We start from the raw sequence: 22815 nt of genomic DNA, 5'->3' as shown, positions 1-22815 counted from the left end.
TTCTCTCATATTGTCACCTTGGTGAGCTCATAAAAACCAGAACAGATCCATTAAATGGCAGGACAAATCTTGACACTTAGTTGTGGAGATTCATAAATACCATTCTGGTGCTGCATCATCTAATCCATTTTTCTTCAAAGGGTTTGTGGCCCAGATATATCCCACTTAATGTCTTGAGGATTTATTAGTTATCATCATGAAACCAGGCAAATGTTGACATATTCTAGGGTTTTATGTCTGTGAGCATCTATGTGGACTTCAATCAAATCCAGAAAAGGGATGCACTATAATTGTACTGTGGTTTGCAACATTTAAAGTTCAAAGCAGGGTCTCCTTATTATTAAAAAGATATTTAGAAATGGACCATTAACTAATATATCTTTCCAGTAACTTAAACCCTCTCTGTGATGTTTCTGTCATCTCTGAAGGGATTTGCATTTTTGGCATATAGTTTTTAAACTTCTCTTCAAGTCGATTAAAGGGAGCCAATGGCTTCTTGGCATCTTTGACCATCGTGACATTTTGTGATATGAAAAACCTGAAGATTTCATACTGAAGTGACTGCCATGCTTGGATCCAGACACTTGAGCTGTTGAAGTATGCAGATTAGAAAACACCCATTTACCATTTTATAATCAATCTGAAGACTTAAGAATATCTAAAAAAATGTATTGTACAAACCAAGAAATGCTTTGAAAGACAAAAACAGAATAAAATAGTGTGTTAAATCTTAATTTAGATACCTAAAGGCATCAACAGGCATTAGCGGATTATTGGCAATTTATGTTGCTGTCTTTGATTTCTTGTTCTTTAATGATTTCTCCAAATTGGCTGTTTGAACTGGTATTATTTCCTTGCCATTCTTTTCATTTTTACTCACTACTCACACTCATACAAATGTCTCAAGTCAGTCAAAAGTCACACAGCTCAGTGTTAATGAACCCTTAGGATGGTTATAGGCTGCAAACACAGAATAACAAGTGAAATGATTTTGACACCATTTACAGAGCCGTGGCTAACCAAACAGTCAAATAACACAGGCTTGGATGGAGTATTAGTAATACCGTTTTGCAAATGTGATCCACAATACTAACTTATGCATGTGAACAGTGGCCAGCTGGTCATATTGGTTAATCACCACCTGACTGGTCAAACCTTACACCAATGGCTTTTTATGCTAATGTTTTCACACACAAACACAGAGCATTTCTTTCACTGTCGACCATAACTGCTTTTTGCTTGAACTTCATCTTGATCTTAAACCAGGTCTTCTTGTTAAAATGTAATATTTTACCTTATGATAACCATAGTGCCTGCAGTGTGACTGTGTAAGAGCCGTGGTCCCACAACAAGAATAATACTCACACTAAGTTTGCACTAACCGTGTATACCCATCATTATAATCCACTCTTTGTTTTTGTCCCCTGTGCAGGAGCTGGAGGTTGGTCTCCTCTCGTCTCAGACCGATACCAGTGGTTGGAGGTGGACCTGGGGAGGAGAACCCAAATCACTGCTGTTGCCACGCAGGGCCGCTACGGCAGCTCTGATTGGCTCACGGCCTATCTGTTGATGTTCAGTGACACAGGACACAACTGGAGACAACACCGGCAGGAAGACAGCTTAGGGGTAACTCTTCTTCCAGTGGCAGGATTACATAGTAGTGTTGGGTGTGCAACATATTTGTGCAGTCACCTGATGGGAGTATGGATGTCCATGTCAAGCCATCATCTTGTTGTAGACATGTTTCACTAGAAAAGTACATATTTTTTAACTGATCGTGAAAAGATCATCGATATTTAACAAAAAGTGCACACAAAAAGAAACCCCCCACATGTGTTATATAATACAGATTTTAACAGCTAAAAATACAGTTTGTCCAGGCAGTGACACTCTACAATCACACACAGTTGACCTAACTGTCATAGACATTACTTAACATTATCTGTGGGGACTGGTGCTGCCTGCAGCAACATGGCGTGCTCACCAGGAGCCTTTCACTATTTATTAATAATACATGTAACAATGAAAGGAACTTGGGCAGGAGTCTGTTGACGGTGTGGGTCTGCTGTCAGACAGTTTAGCCTGTGCTGACAGGAGGTTGGTGCTGTTATGACAAAGACCGCCTGGCGTAGAAAAACTCCCAGCTTTGATGCCTGAAATGACAAAGATGTCCATCACCAGTCTGCGAGCAGGTCGCTGAATGGGCGCTTCCGAGCTCAGCCGCTTTCGATAAGTGTGGCGGCTCTTAAAATGTAAATATGCAGAAGAAATTGGTGAGAAAGCTCGCTGAGAAAAGCACGTGGTGACTTAAGTACCTAGTGTTGCGGTTGCTTTACATCTAAATATATCCCCCATTTCTTTTTCTCTCTTTAATTTTTTATTTTTCCAGCGTTGTTTCAATAAAAAAGAGAATACTAGACTGGGAGAATGACTGATCACCAATGAGCAAAGTACAGATGTCAGAATGACAGGCAGCCATGCAAGCCTCGGCTGACTGAACAACATTTGATATGATTCAGAGGAAGTCACGAGTCTCCTCCCTTCTGTGTGGAAGAAAGTGCAGCTTTCATTACAGCAGCAACCCAAAGAAAACTTTTTTTCCCCTCACATTTGACTGGCTACAACTTTTTCACAGTGAAGGATACAAATTCTCCAAAGCCCTTTAAGTCATCACTAAAGAACAAACTCCTTGTAGCTTAAAAACATGTTGATTTGACAGTCAGCATGAAATGCGGTGAATCCACATCAGCTTTTAGAGCACTTTTAAAGCTTCGTATATTAGTCAGGCTTGCTTAGCGTCTCTGTGATGGTGAGAATTTTACTGCAAAAACAGCTGCATCAGTCACAGCTTCTCACTGACTTGTGAGGTAAAGGTAGAAACAAAGTCTCTACTCAAGTTACTTTCATTTATTTGATGGTTAGAGTCACTAACTACTTCATGGATTAAAAATAGAATAAAATTAGATCCCATCATCAAGCAAGTTGCATGTGGAGTCTTACTTTATGATGCCACATGTTTCAAATGTTTCAAAGTGTGATTAAAAAGGAGACTGTGCCCATAGAAAACAAACACAAAAATGACATTAATTAACCTTTTATCATTCACTCTTACTTATTTGGATGCTTTCTTGAAGTCCCAATCTGACCATTTGCATTTCACCATTTTTCTTCAAACTTGAGTATGCACTAACTTGTTGTGGGCGGGTCTTCCATCCATGATCATGACCTATCCTTCCCCATCGTTCTGCAACAAAGGAGTGGCTAAAGGAGAAGCACATTAAGCTCATGGAGTGGCCCAGCCAGTCTTCAGACTTCAGTCAGCTAGAAAATCTGCAGAGAGAGATGACATTTTCGGTGACATAAAAATCAAATTAGAACTTTCATGTAATGTGTTTTATTTCTAGATTTTTTTCACTGATATTCTGTCTCTCTCCATTATGAAACTACCAAAGAAATAAGAGACTGTTCATTTCTTTAGAGGTAAGCAAACTTACAAGTTCAGCAAGTGATTAAAGAATTATTACCCCCACTGTACAGTATATCTCTGGCTTCAACCCAGACACCAAACAGCAATCTCAAATCCCAAAGAAAGCACATCACGTCAGAAGCATGACCAACACAATGCTTGTCATTAAATTTGACATTTAAGGAGTTATGCACTATGAAGGCATCCCTCAGCATCCCCAGGATTTCCTGTGCCACAAACATGCTTCTGGGATGCGATCCAAACATTGTCGGAAAACCAGACCAACATAAGAGGTATATCTGATTTTGGCCCATGGGGTGGCAGGCACAAGAGTTTGGTTGAGATTTAACAGTCAGTGCGTCATTTAGAAGTTGTTTTAAAGCCCACTTATGATAATTTACCTCCCTGATAAAGTAAAGAGGAGCAAATGAGGTTAACAAAGCTGGCAACTCTCCTCAGAACTTCCTAAGGAGCAAAAGTCATTAGCATGGCAACAAGTATATTTCAGCAAACACCCCATTTAATTTAAAGTGAATAACCTAGCTTCACTGTGGGCAGCTATGCAGTGAAATGCCTATGTTGACTGAAATGTCACTTGAATAACGTGTCTGCCAACATTATTTTACTGCTGATTCCAAGCGTTCTTTTCTTGTAGCTCCTTTTAATGAAGGACTTTATTGCATAATTCAGTATTTTTATATTGTCTTGGTGGTACCAACTACGCCAGGCACAGTTCCTCTGCGATTCCTTTGTCATGCCCTCTCATCCTCTTCCTCGACTCATTCTCTAGCCATTCCTCTCTCCTTGACTGAAGGCTTGTCAGAGGCTACTCATATTTCAAAAGAAGCTCGGGCAAGTAAATGAGATGCTGCTCTCCTCAGCAGGAAACAGAGCCATTTGTTGAGCTTAACGCTCCGCTGCCCAGCCGGCTCAGCCCTTCAAAGCACTGAAGACGGCACTGAGATCACAATTATGCAGTGCCAGAGAAGCCAATTTCTCTCACACAGTCACATCGGTACACCCTCAGCTGAGTCTCTCACACAAACACACAGGCAGCATCACACAAGCGCTCCAGATAGGACACAAGCAAAGGACATGCACACGAACACATGGACACCTACTGTATACCGTATATGCAGCTTGTTCTTTTTTTTTTCTTCTTACACATATTATTGCAGGTGTTTCTCTGTGTGTCTGAGCCCTGCTGGATTCCCACAGGCAGCTGATTGGGAAAAATAGAAGCCATTAGTCTTTTAAAGAGAGGCTTGCTACGGAGACAGAATAGGTCCAAGTTATTGATCACTGGACAGAGATGAGGGAGAGGGAGAGACATTATCATTACTTAGGATCAATGGCTTCGGTGAGTTCAGAGTTTGAAAATGAAGACCGTCTCAGGGCAGAGGAGGTTTGGGAGACTTTTTCTTTCCACTGACAAGGAGATTTAGTGCTGCAGCCCTCAAATATGGAAAACTTTCAATGTATAATGGTTCGATCTAGCTTTTAGTCACCATTATGAACACTTGATGAGAAGCATATCTATCTGCTTTCCTGATAGAGGCATCACCCTTTAGTGTTTGTTAGTGCTATTACATCATTATTACATTATTACATTGTTGTTGCAGCAATCAGCTGACTGAGACAGAGTGTAAGAATGAAGAAAACTGTAACTGTAACAAACATGTAACTGTATTGTTGCAGGCTTTTCCAGGTAACAGTAATGCTGACACTGTGGTCCAGTACAAACTGGAGCAGCCGGTCATAGCTCGCTTTCTTCGTTTAATCCCACTGGACTGGAACCCCAGTGGGAGGATTGGCCTCAGACTGGAAATATATGGATGTCGATATAGTAAGTAACTGTGAATTAAGTGTTATGTTATAGCAATTATAAATATATCCAGTGTTTATTTTATCATAGAATATTTTGACCTTAAGTGACATATAATTATGTTATCAACAGTTAATTGGTCTTGATTGCCTCTCTTGAAGTCTTTAATGCCCGACTGGCTTCAACTCATTTTGAATGCTAAAAATGTAAATGTGTTATGGCATTAAAAGTGTCTTCTTTTAAAATATTTCAAATGGCAGTTTTGGCTTGTTATTGTATTACAAGTATTTTGCTAGCAGCTAGTTTTGTAGCTTAGAATGTAAAGTCAAACTTTAGTAAATTAATTTAAATCTTGATTTGTTGGATTAAATCTACACAGATCATCTCTATCAAATTTGGATTATGGTGTTTAAATGTGGTGTGGAAAAATAAGAAATGGTCCCTGGAACACCTTGAAAGTTATATTAATCCTGCAGCATTATATACAGAACAAAATTGTTCATTGTTTTTTAGAAAAATAGATTTAAAATACTCCCACATTTCTATAGGCAGAAACATGACTTTGGTTTGATTTTGCTCTGGTGTGTGATGTGAGTTATACAAACCTTTTGCAGCCAGCTTAGAAACCATTAGTTCTGAGAAAAATAAGCAGTGCTATTCAAACACTAAGCCATGCACTAGAGTTATTGGGTGTTGTGTGTGAGATGTACAGAGACCACATGGTTTTAATACAGAGTGCAATAAGAAACAATAGAAATGTACATGCAAAATGCCTCCAAGCAATCCAAGCATTTCAAGGCAGCAGCAGCAAGCTTTGCTTCTTTGTAATTGACTTAACTAAATGTCAGTCCTGTTACTTTGTGTTGTACCCTACCTATAATAAAGCTATGGTTTGTAAAACTGTACTTCTCTCTGAGTGACAACAGGGCTTAAATTCAACTAGTGAAGCCTACTGATCAATCGCCATCGCCTCTTTATTTTAAAATATACTAAAGAAGTTTCACAAATCGAACATAGCATTGTTTAACACGTCAGACACCACAAGAAATGGTCAACTCTGGGCTAAATCATATGGAAAAGTGATGTTAATGGGGTTAAATGTGCTTGCTGAGTAAATAATTTCACCAAGAGATCCAAATCTGTCTAGAAATATTCTTACAATTCTGTGAAATTCATGATGTTAGAAAAATGGTGGCAAAGACAGAGTTTGCACAGTTGTGTTAGTATTTGGTGCTAGTATGTTATTTAAAATGAATGAAATGTAAAGAATAAAACTTTTCCCTCTCCCACTTAATTTTGTTCTGTAGCTTCTAGCGTGGCAAGCTTTGATGGGAGCAGAAGTAGCTTGGTCTACAGACTGAGTGTGAGGGCAAGCTGGACTGTGATGGAGACTATTTCTTTGAAGTTTAAAACCCTGAAGAATTCTGGGACACTGCTCCATGCAGAGGGACAGCGAGATCACAGCCTCACGCTGGTGCTCGAGAAAGGAAAGCTGCTACTCTACCACCTACAGGGTAGGACATCGGTCTCCCAGATCTACAGCCATAAATTAATGCTTTGTTTTGTTTTCTTACATGATAAACATAACCCCAATAATGCTGAATCATTCTGCGAAATTGCAGTTTATAGTGATATTGCCTAATTGGTTGTGCAAGATAAATATATTCACTCTGTTTAAATCAGGTCTTTTATGCATGTGTAGCTTGTCATGCTGAGACACACATTGTTGGAAAAGTCTGACAATGCCACTGCCAGCAGAGATGTAAAACATACATTTTCCATCATTTGAACAGGCAGCGGTACCGTCACATATACAGAAAGTCTGTGGTCCCAAAGGACTAGCACTAGCATTAGCTGCCAAGCTCTCTAACAAGCCTCCTGTGACAACATTAGTTTAAACCCCAGCACGAGTCCATCTGTTGGCCTTTTCCCCGAGTTTGTGTTGTCCATCTGTCACTGCTGAATGTTTGTAATTTACATATATATATGTGTGTGTATATATAGTGTGACCCCTCAGCTTCCCACTGGATGTACTGATGGTATAAATTTGACCTCTAACCTGTAAGGGTCCTATTAGTGTCCAGAAAGACGTAAAGGAGGGTACGCTTTAGGGCAGCCCAACTGATTTAACAAATTGCTTGTTAAGATTTACACTTTTGGGAAAAACCGTACCTGTCAGAGGGATTTTGTCTGCTGTGATGACTTGTGTTTTGATCTTAATAGTGTGCCTGATTGTCATGTTGTCATACTATATAATCAGGGACTATTTTGCACACCTCAAACAGTTTGCAAGCAACATATTCACACCAACTGAACATGGTAATGTTTTTGGATGGACCAAATCAGCAGTGATCGACTTCCTGAGGACAGTGACTGAAACTCTGTGCTGGAGAGTGAGTGAAACTTCAGATGTTTGAATTGAATTCAATATTTTGGAAGTTCCTTGAGCCAACTGCACTGGCAAACTCTGCAGCTCCACTCATCTGTCCATTCATTTTTCTTTCATTGTTTAGTTCTGCGAGTAAATGTCAGCTAAACATGCAAACTGTACAGCGTAATTATGCACTCACTCAGGGTCCAGAGCTTCCAAAATCCCTTCTGTGTATAGGAAATTTAATATCTTGCATGTTTTGTCCCTATAATGAAATGGAACAAGCTTGAAGTCACTCTCAACCCATCTGCTGGTTCACTTGCATGTTTGTCAGAAACAATTTTGGGAAATACCTCTGATTCAATTTTGATGAAACTCAGGGGAATTATGCTTCTTTCTACATATGCCTTTTAGCTCACTACAGTGCTTGTTTGTTTATCCATATTTCTCAAGCTCATTAGAAAGAGTACTATATATCCAACTCTGAAAAAGTTGGGATGCTTTGCAAAATGTAAATGAAAACAGAATGCAGTCATTTGAAAATCTCAAAACCCATATTTTATTCACCATAGAACATAAAAACCATATTAATTGTTTTCCAATAAATATTAGCTTATTTTGAATTTCATAGCAACACATCTCACAAACATTTGGACAGAGGCAACAAAAGGTCAGAAAAGTAAGTGGTACTAACAATAAATAGGTAGAGCAACATTTTGTGACTAATTAGAATAACTGGCAACTGATCAGTAACATGACTGTGCATAAAAAGAGCATCTTAGTAAGGCAACGTTTCTCAGAAGGTAAGATGGGCAGAGGATCACCAATCTGTAAATTGTGTATTTCACAATAATTCTCATCAACATAAAATTGACTATGAAGATCTCATCATGTACAGTACATAACATCATAAAAATATTCTAAAAATCTGGAGAAATCTCTGTGTGCAAAGGAAAGGACACAAAATCAATATTGGATGCCTGTGATCTTTGGGGCTTATAGGGCACCATATTAAAAACAGGCATGATATTGTTATGGAAATCACTGCACAGCTTGGGAAGACTTCTAAAATTCATTGTCTCTGAACACTGGTTGCTGTGCTGTCCACAGGTACAGGTTAAAGCTTTATCAATCAAAGAAGAAGCCACTGCCTGAACAGTATCCAGAAAGGCCCCCAATCTCTCTGGGCCAAAGCTGATTTAAAATGTACACATGCTACTATCCCATCCAGACAATACCTTTTCAGGGAAAATCTTGCACATTTCAGCAGGATTCCTAAACCTCACACTACATCTATTACAGCAACATGGCTTCATAATGGAAGTCTGGGAGCTAACCTGACCTGTAGTCCAGACCTTTCACAAACTGAAAACATTTGATACATCACGAAACAAACAAACAACAAAAAAAAATGCCACGAAGAACATCCAGGACTTTTGAGCAGCTTGAATCCTCTATCAGACAAGATAAGGACAACATTCCTCTCACAGGAATCCAGCAGTCAGTCTCCTCCGTTTCCAGATGTTGTTAGAAGAACACGGCATCCTACACAGTGGGAATCATGGCCCTTTCCCAACTTTTTTAACAGATACATCTGATATATCTTATATTTAATCTATTGTGATTTAAATATGGGTTTGTGACATTTGCAAATCATTCCAATCTGTTTTTATTTACATTTGTTTACACAGCGTCCCTACTGTTGTTATCTGGATTTGACAATTTGACCGTATCTGGCAGATGCAGTCAGTCACAATGTTGGTGATTGACTGTCATGAAGGAACTCGTGTTTAGCTTTGTTCTTTTCTTGTCTTGTTTGTCTCACTGATTCTTAGCTATTCCCAGACTCTTCGCCTCTATCTAGTGGGGGGTCTCTCTTTCTGGCCGTTTCTCTCCCAGCTTGACGTCCTCATCTCTCTCTTTTAATCTATAATCTATGATGGATGCTATAAACATGTGTCAAGGATGAACACTGTGGAGCACAGTGGGTTAGCATAACATAACCCACTGCCTGTGTGGAAGCTAATGAAGGTAAAATGTTGTGATGACCATGAAGCTACAGACACAGGAGTCAAAAGCACAACTTAGAGAGACAGAATTAAAAGTTAAAAAAAAAAACACTCTTCACTTTAACAAAAAAGTTTGGTAATCACTCAGCCGCTGACAGGGACCAGGCCATGGCAGTTCAGGGAATCTGGGAAGTCAAATTCCCTAAAAATGTACACTGGGAACTAGAGGCTGGAGCACACAATACAGTCTGGCACAGAAAGAGAGGTACAGCCATATTAAATAAACTCTGGGAATAGCACAATGAGGCACAGATGACACTCATGATGGTGGAGCTGACACAACACTGAAGTGCCTAAAACACGTGTATTAAAATAAAATAGGAAACCATGATGAATGACAGGAAAATAGAAAACATGACCCAAGGTGCAAGGCGAGACATCGTGTGTGTGTATCTGGCGTAAACAAGGTTAAACCTGAGGTGCTGTTGGACTGCCAGCCTGTCGTATTATCACCATATGGCAAAGCTCTCATCAGCCGTGCCATCTGGCTGCTGGAGTACTCTGCCGCTCTGCTCATCAGCCAGGCCTTCCTTTCAGTTACAGCTGAAATTAAAAGTGCAGCTTCCTGAGAATATATCACTTTCCCTCAGAAAACCATATTTTGTGGTCCTAAATGAAGATATATTTTAAAAGTGAAACTGTAGATAAAACTAATTTCTATGATTAATTATGTGTTTATTCATTTATTTCTGTGATGTAAGATTGTGTGGTTATATTTATAACAGAGCAATAATTTGTTCTAAAGTTAAACTTTCTTTGATGTAGAAATAAATGAACAAATAAATAATAAATAAAAAGCACCACTTAGTCACTGTACTTTTCATTAATCACAGTATTCTCTTATCCCAAAACAGGGGACATGCAGTATAGTTGAAATTTTGCAGACTAGTTGTTTGGTTGCTGAAAAACTGAGTGAGACTCGGTACCTGCTCTTTGTGTGGGTGAAAGGAGAATTCAAAGAAAGATTAGGTTAGAGCATTGATGAACTAATGGTAGCACACACCAGAAGGTCAAGTAGGAGTATGATGCAACAGAGAGCATCCAGCTGTTAGAACTAATAATCGATCAAAACCTTCTTAGATGAACTATAAGCACCGAATTTCCCACAATTCCTGCCATGTTTTGATTTGTGGAAAACTGAATATTTTGACCATCACTATAAGCAAAGCTGAGTTTGCTCCATACTTATATTGCTTGAAGATTGTCCACCAGATTGGATGTGATACGAAATATGTCCTCTATGGAAAAATATGTCCTCCAAACTGGTTGGCAAGTGGTTCCTTGGGTTGCTGACAGTTGCTGGTGAAATCAGATGCAAAGAGGTTGCTGTGCAAAAAAACATCCTTACAGTTGCTTTGGCCATTAACAGGTTGCCATGGATGCCTGTAGTTTGCATGGAAGACACAGACTTGTCTGCAAACACTCTACCTTCAAAGTAAAAGTGTGCTTCAATGGCGCAGCAATGGCTCCACAACTACTTTGAAGGCTAACAATTTCAGTTTTCTAGCTGTGTTGCATTTTCCACAGTTTCACTGTAACTTGGAAAATACATGTCAACTAGTCAGTTTCTTTCATGCATACTACAAGTGACACGTAGCAGTCTGCTAGCAACCAAAGCAAGGTGTTTGCAGGTAGGAAATATATGTTTTGCTTTAGTGCACAGTAGCTGCCAGGAGGGAGCACTGAGTGTCACTAGGCCTGAGAGATGGGGCTTTATTAAACTTACCCTACAGTGGGACATGTTCAAAATGACAGACAAGTCAACATCATATGTTTAGTGATCACATGACAACAAAACCTGAATACAGTACATGCTGTACCATTCAGTTCACGTTTCACGATTGTCAGACTTCCTGCATCATCCATTTACTTAACCATAATTAAAAGCATTTCAAGAGAAGACATAATTCAACTGCATTTTAGTGTTATATTAATGTTTGAAAAAGGGACCTTTCATTTACTATACGCAACATTATTCTTCAGCATTTGCCATGCAGGCACACAAACACACACACACACACACACACACACACACACACACACACACACACACACACACACACACACACACACACACACACACAGGCTGAAAATCCCAGATTCCCACAGCTATTTTTCTAAGATTTTGTGAAAGCCTAAATTTGTTGTTTCCAACTCTGCTTCTTTACTCACCCTAGTCTCACCCTCCCTTTCTGCGTTCTTGAAATAAAAAGCAGAATATTGTCCAATTCCCATTAGTTATGACTGGGTGGAAGTAGTTTATTTCCCTGGTGGTATTGTCTAGTATATGTCAGCTGGAAAGAGGCGTCATCTGCAAAAGCTGTCAGTCTGACATCAGCTCCCTGAGTGACGCCTGTCACATCCCTGCTAGACTCAGTCCGATAGTCAGCAAAGTGCTCAAAGAACTTTGGGTGGCTGGGAACGACAGTAAACACGGGATTGTTGTTGTAACGGTGCAGAGATTATATTGAGCTAAGTTGCGATTATCCTAAAAATCGTACTTTGCCTCAGTCACAGCACTGACACTGCACGCTCTCTTTATTGCCCTGCCTCTCTGTCAATCCCTACCCTATCTTTTTTTTGCTATAGAAAAATTTTTTCATGTTTATTTATCAAAGCCTTTTTCATATGTGATCCAAATTCTGCCTCTGCTAGTTCTTTTTTCAGATTGAATTATTTACCTTTAACAATTGCATGGTATTCATCTTTTTTCTTCTTCCTCCCTCTGAATCTCCAAGGAGCTTGGAGTCTACAGACAGTGTAATTTAGATCAATAGCTTGGAGCATCCACCCTGAGCCACAGCATGCTCCTCCACAGTCAGCTATTGGAAGACAAGAGAAGATCAAACTAACAGAGCTAATAGATAATAGCAGAAGGTTTAGATGCATTATCTAAACACTGAAGAATGTGAGAGACTCTCTGAAGCTCTTCACAGTTATCTCTCCCTTTTGCTGGCCTGATCCTGTCAGTCCCGGTCCTCTCTTTAACGGTGATTCATGTCACTTCACGAGAACAGCAAGCTGGCTGAGACAGAGAGGTGGCTAACGGCAGCTAACACTATGAACTGGGTAAATGTACAGCTTATAAGGGTGCAAGTGTTTTCATTAATTAGTGAGCAACATCCATTAGCATAAGTACACGTCTGAATGGAAACACAAAGACAGGAATAACAGACAGACCAATAGACAGTGACCAAGGAGACAGACAGTCAAACAAACACATGCAGTGAGACACTTAGACCCTCTCTGTGTGCCTGTGGCTGTCCAAGCAGTTGGAATAAATTGACTGGCTCATTAAGATTTATGTCCGCTATCCAAAACCATCTCATTTCCTCTATGCTTTACATTTATCAAAATGTCAGTTTGCTGTAATGTAGCCTGCTGCTTCATAATTCACTTCAATTCTGAACTGCCATTGGAAAGCTGTAATACACAGCAGTAAATGCGCTGAGGGCTCCAGTGCCTTTTGGACAAATGGTGTTAAGTATCACTGACGAAATTAGGATGGCATCAGAGATCCATGCAGGGCAGGCTGCATGTTAAGTGAAAGGCTTTCTTGTCTCCGTATTCTCAGCAGTGAGGACATGCTGTGTTCACTGTCTGGTTTCTGGCATACTAAATGGAATATTTCAGGGTTTACAGTAGCACGACTTTGCCACAATCAGCATTTTGCTCATTGTACAGAGCAGCAAAAGCTACAACTAGATCTTCCCCCCAGGCATCTGAACAGCGCCGCTGAAATCAGATGAATGTCTTTGGACAAAGTGTGCCAGTTGGCAGAGAAAATAGAAGACAATGAACTGCAGTGATTGCTGTTGCATTTGCTTACTCAATTCCACTTTGTCTACAGCGATTTACTCGTTTTGTATGCTGCCTCCCAAGAGTTCCAGAGGAGCCAGAAAATGGAAAGAAACCTCTTACTGCACTCCCCTGCTGTATGATAGGTTACTTACTACTGAATTTTTCGGTGCGGTAAAAATAAAGAATGTATCTTTAAAATAGAATTTAAAACAATTTAAAAAAACCCTCATAGTTCATTGTTTAAAGGCAAATGTAAAAATGTAAATGACTGCCGTCTTGTTTGCCTTTGAAGACACTGGGAAGTGAAAGAGATTTGTGGCAGAAAAAAAGGAGAACAAATGGAGGACTCTTTCTAAATATTAATTGACTGCAGATGGTAAATATTGCTATAACTTCTTGCCTTTCACACTTACTATAGGACTGATTTGGTTCATTCAAATTTATGGTAAGCTAAAATGAATGTTTCAAAAGAAGACATACTTTGTCTAGAGAGTAATTCAAAAAAGAATAGGAATAGCATCTTTGGGGTATAAATGCCAACCTATGCTATGATTATCTACTACTCTGTATCTATCTAGCACTTTGATCTTCATGTTGTTTCCAGAGCTTTCATGTTTTCTGTTTAGTAGGTTTTTAAAAAACAGTTAAACACATTTATGTTCCCCTCAGGATCTTAGTGATCTCTTAATTGGGGTTTTTTGTAAACAAATGCAAGTTGTTGCCAGAGTGGCAAAAATACATTTTATCATAGCGTTTTACCTATAGACTGCACATTAAAATGGACATAGCCACTTTGACATCATCTATACGTTTGATACTTAATTCTCTCTGACAGCAAATGGGACGCCAATTTGTGCTATTGAAAAAGATACTGTATTTACTGGAAAAACTGAAGTATTTTGGTAAAACGTCTTGATGCATTCTCAATCATCCAGGTAAGTAAATCTCCAAAAGTTGATTCTGTTCATCTGGACGTAGTGTTTTCAGTGCGAGAAACATTTCGTCACTCACCCAAGTGACTGAAGAAGTCACTTGGGTGCGTGACGAAATGTTTCTCGCACTGAAAACACTACGTCCAGATGAACGGAATCATATTTTGGTAAAAATAACACAAATTGTCATTCAAAACAGCCACAGCCATTAATTATATATAATATAACCATATTATATAACCCTCATATAAATAGGTGGGTAATAACTTATAAAAATGTGTCCCATCTTATTTTCAAGACAAGAAAACAAGAGAAAAGAACAGACCCAAAACATGTTGTATCTTGATATAACCAAGGCCGTTTATGCAATAAATGGGCCTTTTAACATGGGAGTCTTAAGGAAATGTCTTCCTTTTGGAGCCAGCACCAACCTGCCGTTTGATGGATTGTAGTTTGTTTGTTTTTTATTATAAAACTTTAAAACTTCAGAGCCATTAAAATAGCTTTTTAATTACTAAACTACTCAATTCATTTTGGATTTTTCATTAATAGCATGGAGGGTACTGCATCTGCAATTTTGTTGTGCAACCTTGTGTAGGATAATGATAATTAAATTAATCTTGATCTTTTTCAAAGCCATTGATCTGTGAAATGGTTTGACACCATTGGTAAGACTGTGTGTCCCACCATCCTCATACACAAAGATGCAAATACATGAAATAAACAAATCTGAAACCCACTCATAGTCAAATTCTTGCCATGGATGTCTTGCTCCTTTTCCCTCTGTATGGTATGAAATTCCTTGTTGTAACTGTGACTAAAACTAAGAATTGGTTTTGAGAATGTGTGTTAGCTTTGCAGTGAAGTTGTATTTTAAATGCTGGCACCACGTGACGATACAATCCTGAAATAATCATAACAGTATATCTTGTGATAAGACTTGTCACTGTCATCCTTCATAAACAGATTTAGAGCTTGAGTGAAGAGGCATAATGGAATAGCAGACAGAAAATCATCTGGCAATATTGCCTTGGGGACCTGTCTAGGGCAGTAGGCTCCTGCAACACAAGAACATTCAATATTTGTGCATTCAGTCAAGTTAAATTAGGCTGTTATTGTAGTGTTACATAGCTTTGCTCCTTCGGATTGATTAGTTAAGCCAATGGCATGTGAGAACCGCAGCATGTTACGGTTCTCTTAAATTGAGCCTTCTTTCTCTCAGCTTCCTAAACTTGCAGGCAAGGAGAAGGGGAATAAGGGAATCAAGAATGACAGAGAGTGAGAAAGAGATTCATTAAAGGAAGTGAAGTGTTTCTATTATTGTTTTCTCTTAAACAACTTGTTTATCCTCAGCATAAGTACTGGGAGCAAGAGGAAGACAGGCTTCTGTTGATGGAACTAGGCTAGCTGTTTCCCATGTTCCTATCTCTGTGCTAAACTAAGCTAAGGTAGTTATGTCCTGATCAAAGCTCCATTGTTGAAGCCCCTGAAAAGTTGGTTTCAGACTGGAAGTAAGTTTGGATACTATTTAACATTAATCACGATCTCAGTTAGGGTAGGGATCACCATATTTGGAGAAGCTGGAATGTTTACTCATCAGCTAACATTAACTAGCTTCATTAGCAAGGTGCCTCTTTAGGCTACAGTATGAGCAGAACACACAGGCGACTTAGTGCTAACGTATTAATAAAGTAATACTAGCATAACCAAACTGAATTACAATACATTTAACCATAGCACTGTAACATGAGATAGCTAACAGCCGGTGTGTACTTTTAATCCACTTTTGGTTCGTATAAAAAATACTGATGAGATTTATTTGCATACATTTATTTTATTTTTTTGCTTATTTCCATTGCAAAATTGAGCATTTTAGCACAGGAAATAAATAGGAGCAACTAGCTTTGAGGAACTAGCCTCAAGTTGCCTCTAGACTACCTGCAGTTTTTGTGACTTCCATGTTAGATTTATCTTTCAGATTTTAATTTTAATTTCATTTAATTTGATTGTTAGTAGTGGGAAAACTGTCGTTGGACAATATAGAAAAAAAAATGAAGTCACTGATGCAAACTTTGAATGCAACATACTCCCTTGTTGAAACCTGAAACGGATACCCACAGTTTGATCTATTCAGCAAGTTGATCACTGACAGTTATTTTAGATTGGAGAAACTAGTTGGTTTATGATAGTAGTGGTTAAAAGCCTCAAACTGATTTGGGGAGCAGGCTTCAGATTTTTTGTAAGGTTTCTTCTTTCTAACTCCCAACCACCAATTTTCCAGCATTTACCAGCCTTTTGCGTAGCTCTCCCTCAGACCCCTAAACACACAATGAGGAGTTGGAACTCTGTAATTTGAACTGTCTTTCTATCTTGAAGAAAATACCTTTCATAATTAATGACTTGGCTTATATCTCTCCTTTTGTTGTAGCTCTTTCTGTCAGCAGAACCTCGTTTCCTAACCAACACATTGGAGGACCCAGAGATGAATCCACCTATTAGACCTGCTGGTGTTGGGTCTGTCATTAATTATGTCCTGGTATCATTTTGTAGCATCATCATTTCTCGTGCTCTGTCCTCCTCCCTCTCAGCATACAGAAATGTGCTCTATAATGAAAGAGGGTGACCTCAGTGACCTGCTTCCTGTTTTGAAACAGAGATTAAAAAATATCCCACTGATGCAGCAATCTTTCCGTGGCGCTTTTTGTTTTGATAGATTGAACACAATCCCTTCCTATAGGTGTTTTGCTGGGAAAAAGCACTGACTATTTTCTTCACAGATGTTTGTCCTTGTTAAAAATGTTTTATGGATGTTCATCTTCAAGTGCGTTGGAGGTAATAAACTTCAGGAAAAAAAAAATCAAAGATCCTCAGCAGGAGATGCATAATGGGATTTCTGCGTTGGCCGGGGACGTTGCTCTTCTCTGAAATGTACCATGGCACCGACATGACAACTTTTCTCCCGCTCCTCTCTCCCTCTGTGTTGCAGGTGTGAGTTCATCCTCTGGTGGTCAGCTTCTCGTTTCCCTGGGCAGTCTGCTTGATGACCAGCACTGGCACCATGTAAAGCTGGAGCGGCTCAGCACTCACCTAAACCTGACCGTGGATAAAAATACACAGCAGGTTCAAATACCGGCTGATCTCAGCCACTGGCACATTCACACGGTGAGAGGAAACACACACACACACACACATTCTGAAGCAAACGTGTCAAAAGCGCATCCACTCCTGCAGAAATATTCATTTGTTCAGCAGCGTGAGTGAGTTACTCGTTAAATAAATCAGACAGGACGCTCAAGTCATATTAGTTCTTCTAGTGAATGAAAAGGCAGAAGGTGGGCAGCTTTCTGTGCCAAACCAGCTTGAGAGGGTTATTCAAAGGGGCTATTCAGTGCATAATTTAACTGTGTGAGTGTACTGAGGCAATAAAGAGGTGTTTTTGAGCTCATTTTTCTGCATTAAAAGGCAGCGTACTCTGTGACTGAACCTCTTACAGCAACCTTGATGCCATTCAGAGGGAGAAGGTAATATTATTATAGTGTGTTTTGGAATTACTGTGCAGCTGACGGTGGCGGCTGTCCAGAGCCACGGACTGCAGAAACCCATCCTGTCCAACAGGAACTTTCATGGCTGCCTTGAGAACCTGCTGTACAGCGACATCAACCTGATAGACCTGGCCAAACACAGCAGTTCACAGGTCGCGATAGTGGTGAGTCATTATATTTCAGCATTTTATGAATTAAGTTTACCACAAGCACTAAAAGTAATAGTGTGGTACAATTTTGCCTACTAATCGCTTGTCACTCATGACGCCGAACTAAAGCTGTAATGTTATTAATTTAAGTGTTGCATGTTTATATTAATAATTCTGAGGACATCTCTTTGTATACACGCAGTTTTAAAAAGTTTAGTAGAAAAAAAGCAAAAGTTTTTGTGGAGTCTAGGATTGAAAACGACTGCTATATGTTACCATTTAGTGTAGTAACTCCTTCCTTTTACAAAAAGCTTTCATTGTTAAATATGTTAAAAATAAACATGACCTCATCTTAGTGTGCGTAAAGGAGAAAAGATGAGTCCAAGTCCAAAGCCAGCTCAAAGAGTATAACATCTGTTCTTTCAGTACAATATTCATTGTTGTGTTGGGGTTCACTTGCCGGTTCATCTTCATGCATCTCTGCTTGTGTAGGGTGTATGGCACATTCATCTGTCGTTTAGCAGCAAGTGCCTTGACTGCCTCCACAATCCTTTTGTAATATCTGTAAAGTATTCTAAATATTTTCTTTCAGCTTTTTGTTTTGTTTTGCAAGAACTGCAATGTTGAGTCCTATATGACATTTCAAACCTACGAGAAAAGAAGAGATTTTTGAGCATACATTGAAATTACTTCATTTTTGTGTACTAAAAAAATGCATCTTCAGAAATCACTTCTTTTCTAGTAGGTTTGTAATGTCATGTAGGACTCAGCATTGCAGTTCTTGCAAAAACTAAACATTCAATATTAGTCCTGAGTCCAGTGACTCCACCATCTAGTCGAAGCCTTTCTGTGTGGAGTTTGCATGTTCTCCACATGACACTGTCGATTCTCTCCAGATACTCTGGCTTCTTCCCACAGTCCAAAGACATGCATTTTGTGGTATTCGATTATTAGTGATAGTAAATTTCGCACAGGTGTGAATGTGAGTGTGAATGGTTGTCCATCTTTCTGTGTTAGCCCTGCATCATATTGGTGACCTGTCCAGGGTGTACCCAGCCTTCCACCCTGTGGTGCCCGGGATAGGCTCCAGCCGTCCCCTATGACCCTGAGGATAAGCAAAAGTGAATGGATGGATGGATAATTATTGTTGTATTGTTTTACACTTTCTTCTTACTCTAAATTGTGTTTGGTGATATGATCCACTTTGTGTGTTATTTGTAAGAATGCGTTAACATCTATCATTATTGCATCTCTAGTGAATAATTTACTGGGCCATTGCATCGATTGAACCAATGTGCAGAAGTTAAATGTACTTCATTAATTCACATAATTCACTTATCAGCTACACATTAGCAGTCAGCACTGGTTAGCTGTTGGAACGGCTGCTGTGCTTTGCATGTACTGTTTTTGCAGCTAGTAATGGTCTTTATGTGGATTTTATGTGCACGCTCCCTGCCATTCTATGTTTTCTATTGGTCATGCAAATGTCACACCATGTCACCAGCGAGTGCTCACCAACCAGGAAAATAATAAATTTCAGAGCACAGCGGTGCCATTGAAGCGTTGTATGTGAAGGGCACTTTAGCAAGGTAATGGGGCAAATTTGAGAGTTTATGTTTGATTTGTTTTTGGGATGGGATTCCTAAAGAAGTTTTAAAAAGTTTTTACAAAAGTCAGCCACAACCCTATATCTAGGGTTTAATATGGATATGAGGGGTAGCATCACTGCAACAGAGTTTTTTTCCACCACTCTGATTGTTTATAGGTCAGTCTGGCTGATCCTATTTTCATCCACCAGTAGACTGCACCTCTAGGAAATTAGGAAATAAAAATCCACGCACATCATCTCCATCTTGTTGAGCAGTTACAGAGCCAAAAAATGTGACATAGACATCTTCCACATATCGCTTTGGTCTTCCAATTCAATGTGTTATTCATAGAAGATTTATTCATCAGTTGTTTGTCCTATGTAAGACGTGGATGTGATCGTATATTATTGTCAGTGGTTGTGGTCATGTGACCTAACACAGGTGATTAAAGATGGGAAGGTATGCTTGAAACATCACAAACTACTAAATGCATTAAATAAAGAAATTGGAGTTCTGCAGTGTGCCAATCGTTCATTTTTTTTCCCTTTGAAAATCAAAAATTAGCTGCAAGTTCAAAGCAACTTTCAGTTTATGTATTTGTAGCTTAAGAACAAGTGACATTTTTATAGTAAATAAAAAGTCTTCTGTAAAAAAAATAATTTAATAGAAAAATGGTCTTTTATTATAGTGATGATAGCATTTTCTAGTAAAGCTGTGTTATCCTTCTGTCAAGGCTGTCAATTTATTATGATAGTAATTAATTATTTAGCATTTATCATTCTTCTGTTAGAATACTTGCGTGATGAAAGTTTGAACAAGTTGCGAACTTTTATTCCCTACGACAGACTTTTAGTGACTTTTCCCCCAGCCTTCCTCTTTGCCTTTTCTGCATCATGGTAATTATTATGCTAATGGTCACTGTCATGATTACTATTGTTATCATCATTATTTTCATCATTTGCATCATCATCCTCCCTATTTTTACACCCATCATCATCATCATCAGCGTCATTAGCATCATCATAATCTCCTTCATTATCATCACCAGTGTCATCACATCTACATTCTGATGTTACAAAGCCCAAAGCAAAAGAGCTGCATGAGACAAGTGGCAGTTAAAAAAAAAGAAGAAAACTTGAACCATACTAGCTTATACGCGGTAAATTCCATCATGGAATATTTGGACACACTGCTGTTTATAAAACTATATTTCTCTTGTTGTATTATTTCAGTTTCCTGATGTAATTAAGAAATTTGATTATGTGGCACAAATAGGCAGTGTGTGCAAAGCCTTTCTGACTCTGATGTTTCAGGTTTCCAAAGAAAGCCTTCAGCGTTTTAGCTGTTCAGCTGATATCAATATGGAAATACAGGTGTCCTTTTTCAGAGAGGTGCTGATGAGACCTCTGTGACACCCAGTCAAACCAAATCAGCCTCTGCAGTCGATGAATATTCATGTTTTATCTCTTTCATAATCATTTCTTTCTCTCTCTCTTCTCTCCTCCTGTTCTCAGGGCAATGTGACCTTTTCTTGTGCTGAGCCAGTTTCAGTGGCTGTGACGTTCACTGACTCCCACAGCTTCCTCCAGTTACCTGGCCTTACATCATGGTCAACAGGGCTAGTGTCTGTGACGCTGCAGTTCAGGACGTGGAACAAGGGAGGTCTGCTCTTGACCTTTGGTCTCCCGCAGCAGGATGGTACAGTTTACCTATACCTGAGCCAGGCAAGGCTTCGACTACAGATCAGTAAAGCTGGCAGATCCTCGCTGGACCTCAGCGCAGGTGGGTTCAGTCACGATCTGGATGTTTTTCTATTCATTTGCGCATACATTAGAGTATGCTTAATGGTCACTTCATTAGGTACATCAGTTCAACAACACAACTATCTAATCAGCTAATCACTAATGATTGTAGCATGGTTGTTGGTGCAAGACCAGCAAAACATGCATGATTTTCCCACATCTCTAGAGTTTACAGAGAATCGTCTGAAAAAGATATCCAGTGAGCGCCACCTCTCTGGCAGAAAATGCTTTGTTGATGCCAGAAGTCAGAGGAGAACTCTGTGGATAGACTGCTTCGAGCTGACAAGAGCAGTAACTCATATACCCACTCATTACAAATGAGCAACAGCAGCAGAAGACCACACTGGCTGCTAACCTGTGACCTAAAAACAGGAAACCGAGGTTACAATCAGCACAGACTCACCAAAATGGGACAGAGAAGTTAAAATATTTGCGAATCTGATGAGTTTCTGTTTTTGCTGTAACATTAAGAGGAAGGAACAGACTTTAGTGTAAACCACATGACAGCATGGATCCATCCTGCCTTGTATCAGTGTTTCAGACTGCTGCTGCTCGTGCATTGATTTGGGGGATATTTTCTTTGCAAATTTAAAGCATCTTTAAACGCCATGGTCTACTTGGGTTTTGTTGGCCATGACCATCCCTTTACGACCACAGTCATGTCAAACTGGTTTCTTGAACGAGACGGTGATTTCAGTATACTCAAATGGCCTCCACAGTCACCAGATCTCAATCCAATAAAGCACCTTGGATGTAGTGGAACTGAAGATTTGCATCATGGATGTGAAGTTGACAAATTCTCAGCAACTCTGATGCTGTCATGTCAATATGGACCAAAATTTCTAGGGAAAGTTTTGAACCTTTTTGAATTTGTGGCGCAAAGAACTTATTCTGAGAGTAAAAGGAGGTTCAACCCAGTGCGGGCAAAGTGTACCTAACAAAGTGGCCAACAAGTGTATGCAAGTAAAAAATGGAAATGGAGTAATTTATATTTTTCTTATACTTTAAATTAAAATTAAACCAAGGTCACATCCTGATTTGAACTCAGTCACACCCTGTTCTGGATTTTGTATGTGTGTCTCAGGCTCAGGTCTGAATGATGGTCAGTGGCATTATGTGGAGCTGAGCTTCAAACATGATCATCTAAGCATCACAGTGGACAAAGATGAAGGAGCCACCGCTCACATCAGCATCTCGGTTCCTCTCACCTCAGATAGTCAACTCTTCTTTGGTGGTAAGAATACCTGCATCATGTACTACTTTTATATA

General features: G+C 39.3%; 1 protein-coding gene across 2 annotated transcripts in view; it reads left to right on the top strand.

Moving 5' to 3' along the window:
- Positions 1-22815, top strand: part of LOC134646831 (contactin-associated protein-like 4) — a 104995-nt gene that overhangs the window by 37417 nt on the left and 44763 nt on the right. For both annotated transcript variants that reach the window (XM_063500810.1, XM_063500811.1), the window contains 7 exons: positions 1433-1626; positions 5165-5312; positions 6599-6805; positions 17451-17626; positions 18024-18170; positions 21259-21526; positions 22631-22780. In XM_063500810.1, the coding sequence (XP_063356880.1) occupies positions 1433-1626; positions 5165-5312; positions 6599-6805; positions 17451-17626; positions 18024-18170; positions 21259-21526; positions 22631-22780 (1290 nt within the window). The remainder of the gene's footprint in view (positions 1-1432; positions 1627-5164; positions 5313-6598; positions 6806-17450; positions 17627-18023; positions 18171-21258; positions 21527-22630; positions 22781-22815) is intronic.

Source organism: Pelmatolapia mariae, linkage group LG17 (genome assembly GCF_036321145.2).
Source record: "Pelmatolapia mariae isolate MD_Pm_ZW linkage group LG17, Pm_UMD_F_2, whole genome shotgun sequence".
Lineage (NCBI taxonomy): Eukaryota > Metazoa > Chordata > Actinopteri > Cichliformes > Cichlidae > Pelmatolapia > Pelmatolapia mariae.
This window is presented reverse-complemented; position numbering and strand designations above follow the sequence as displayed.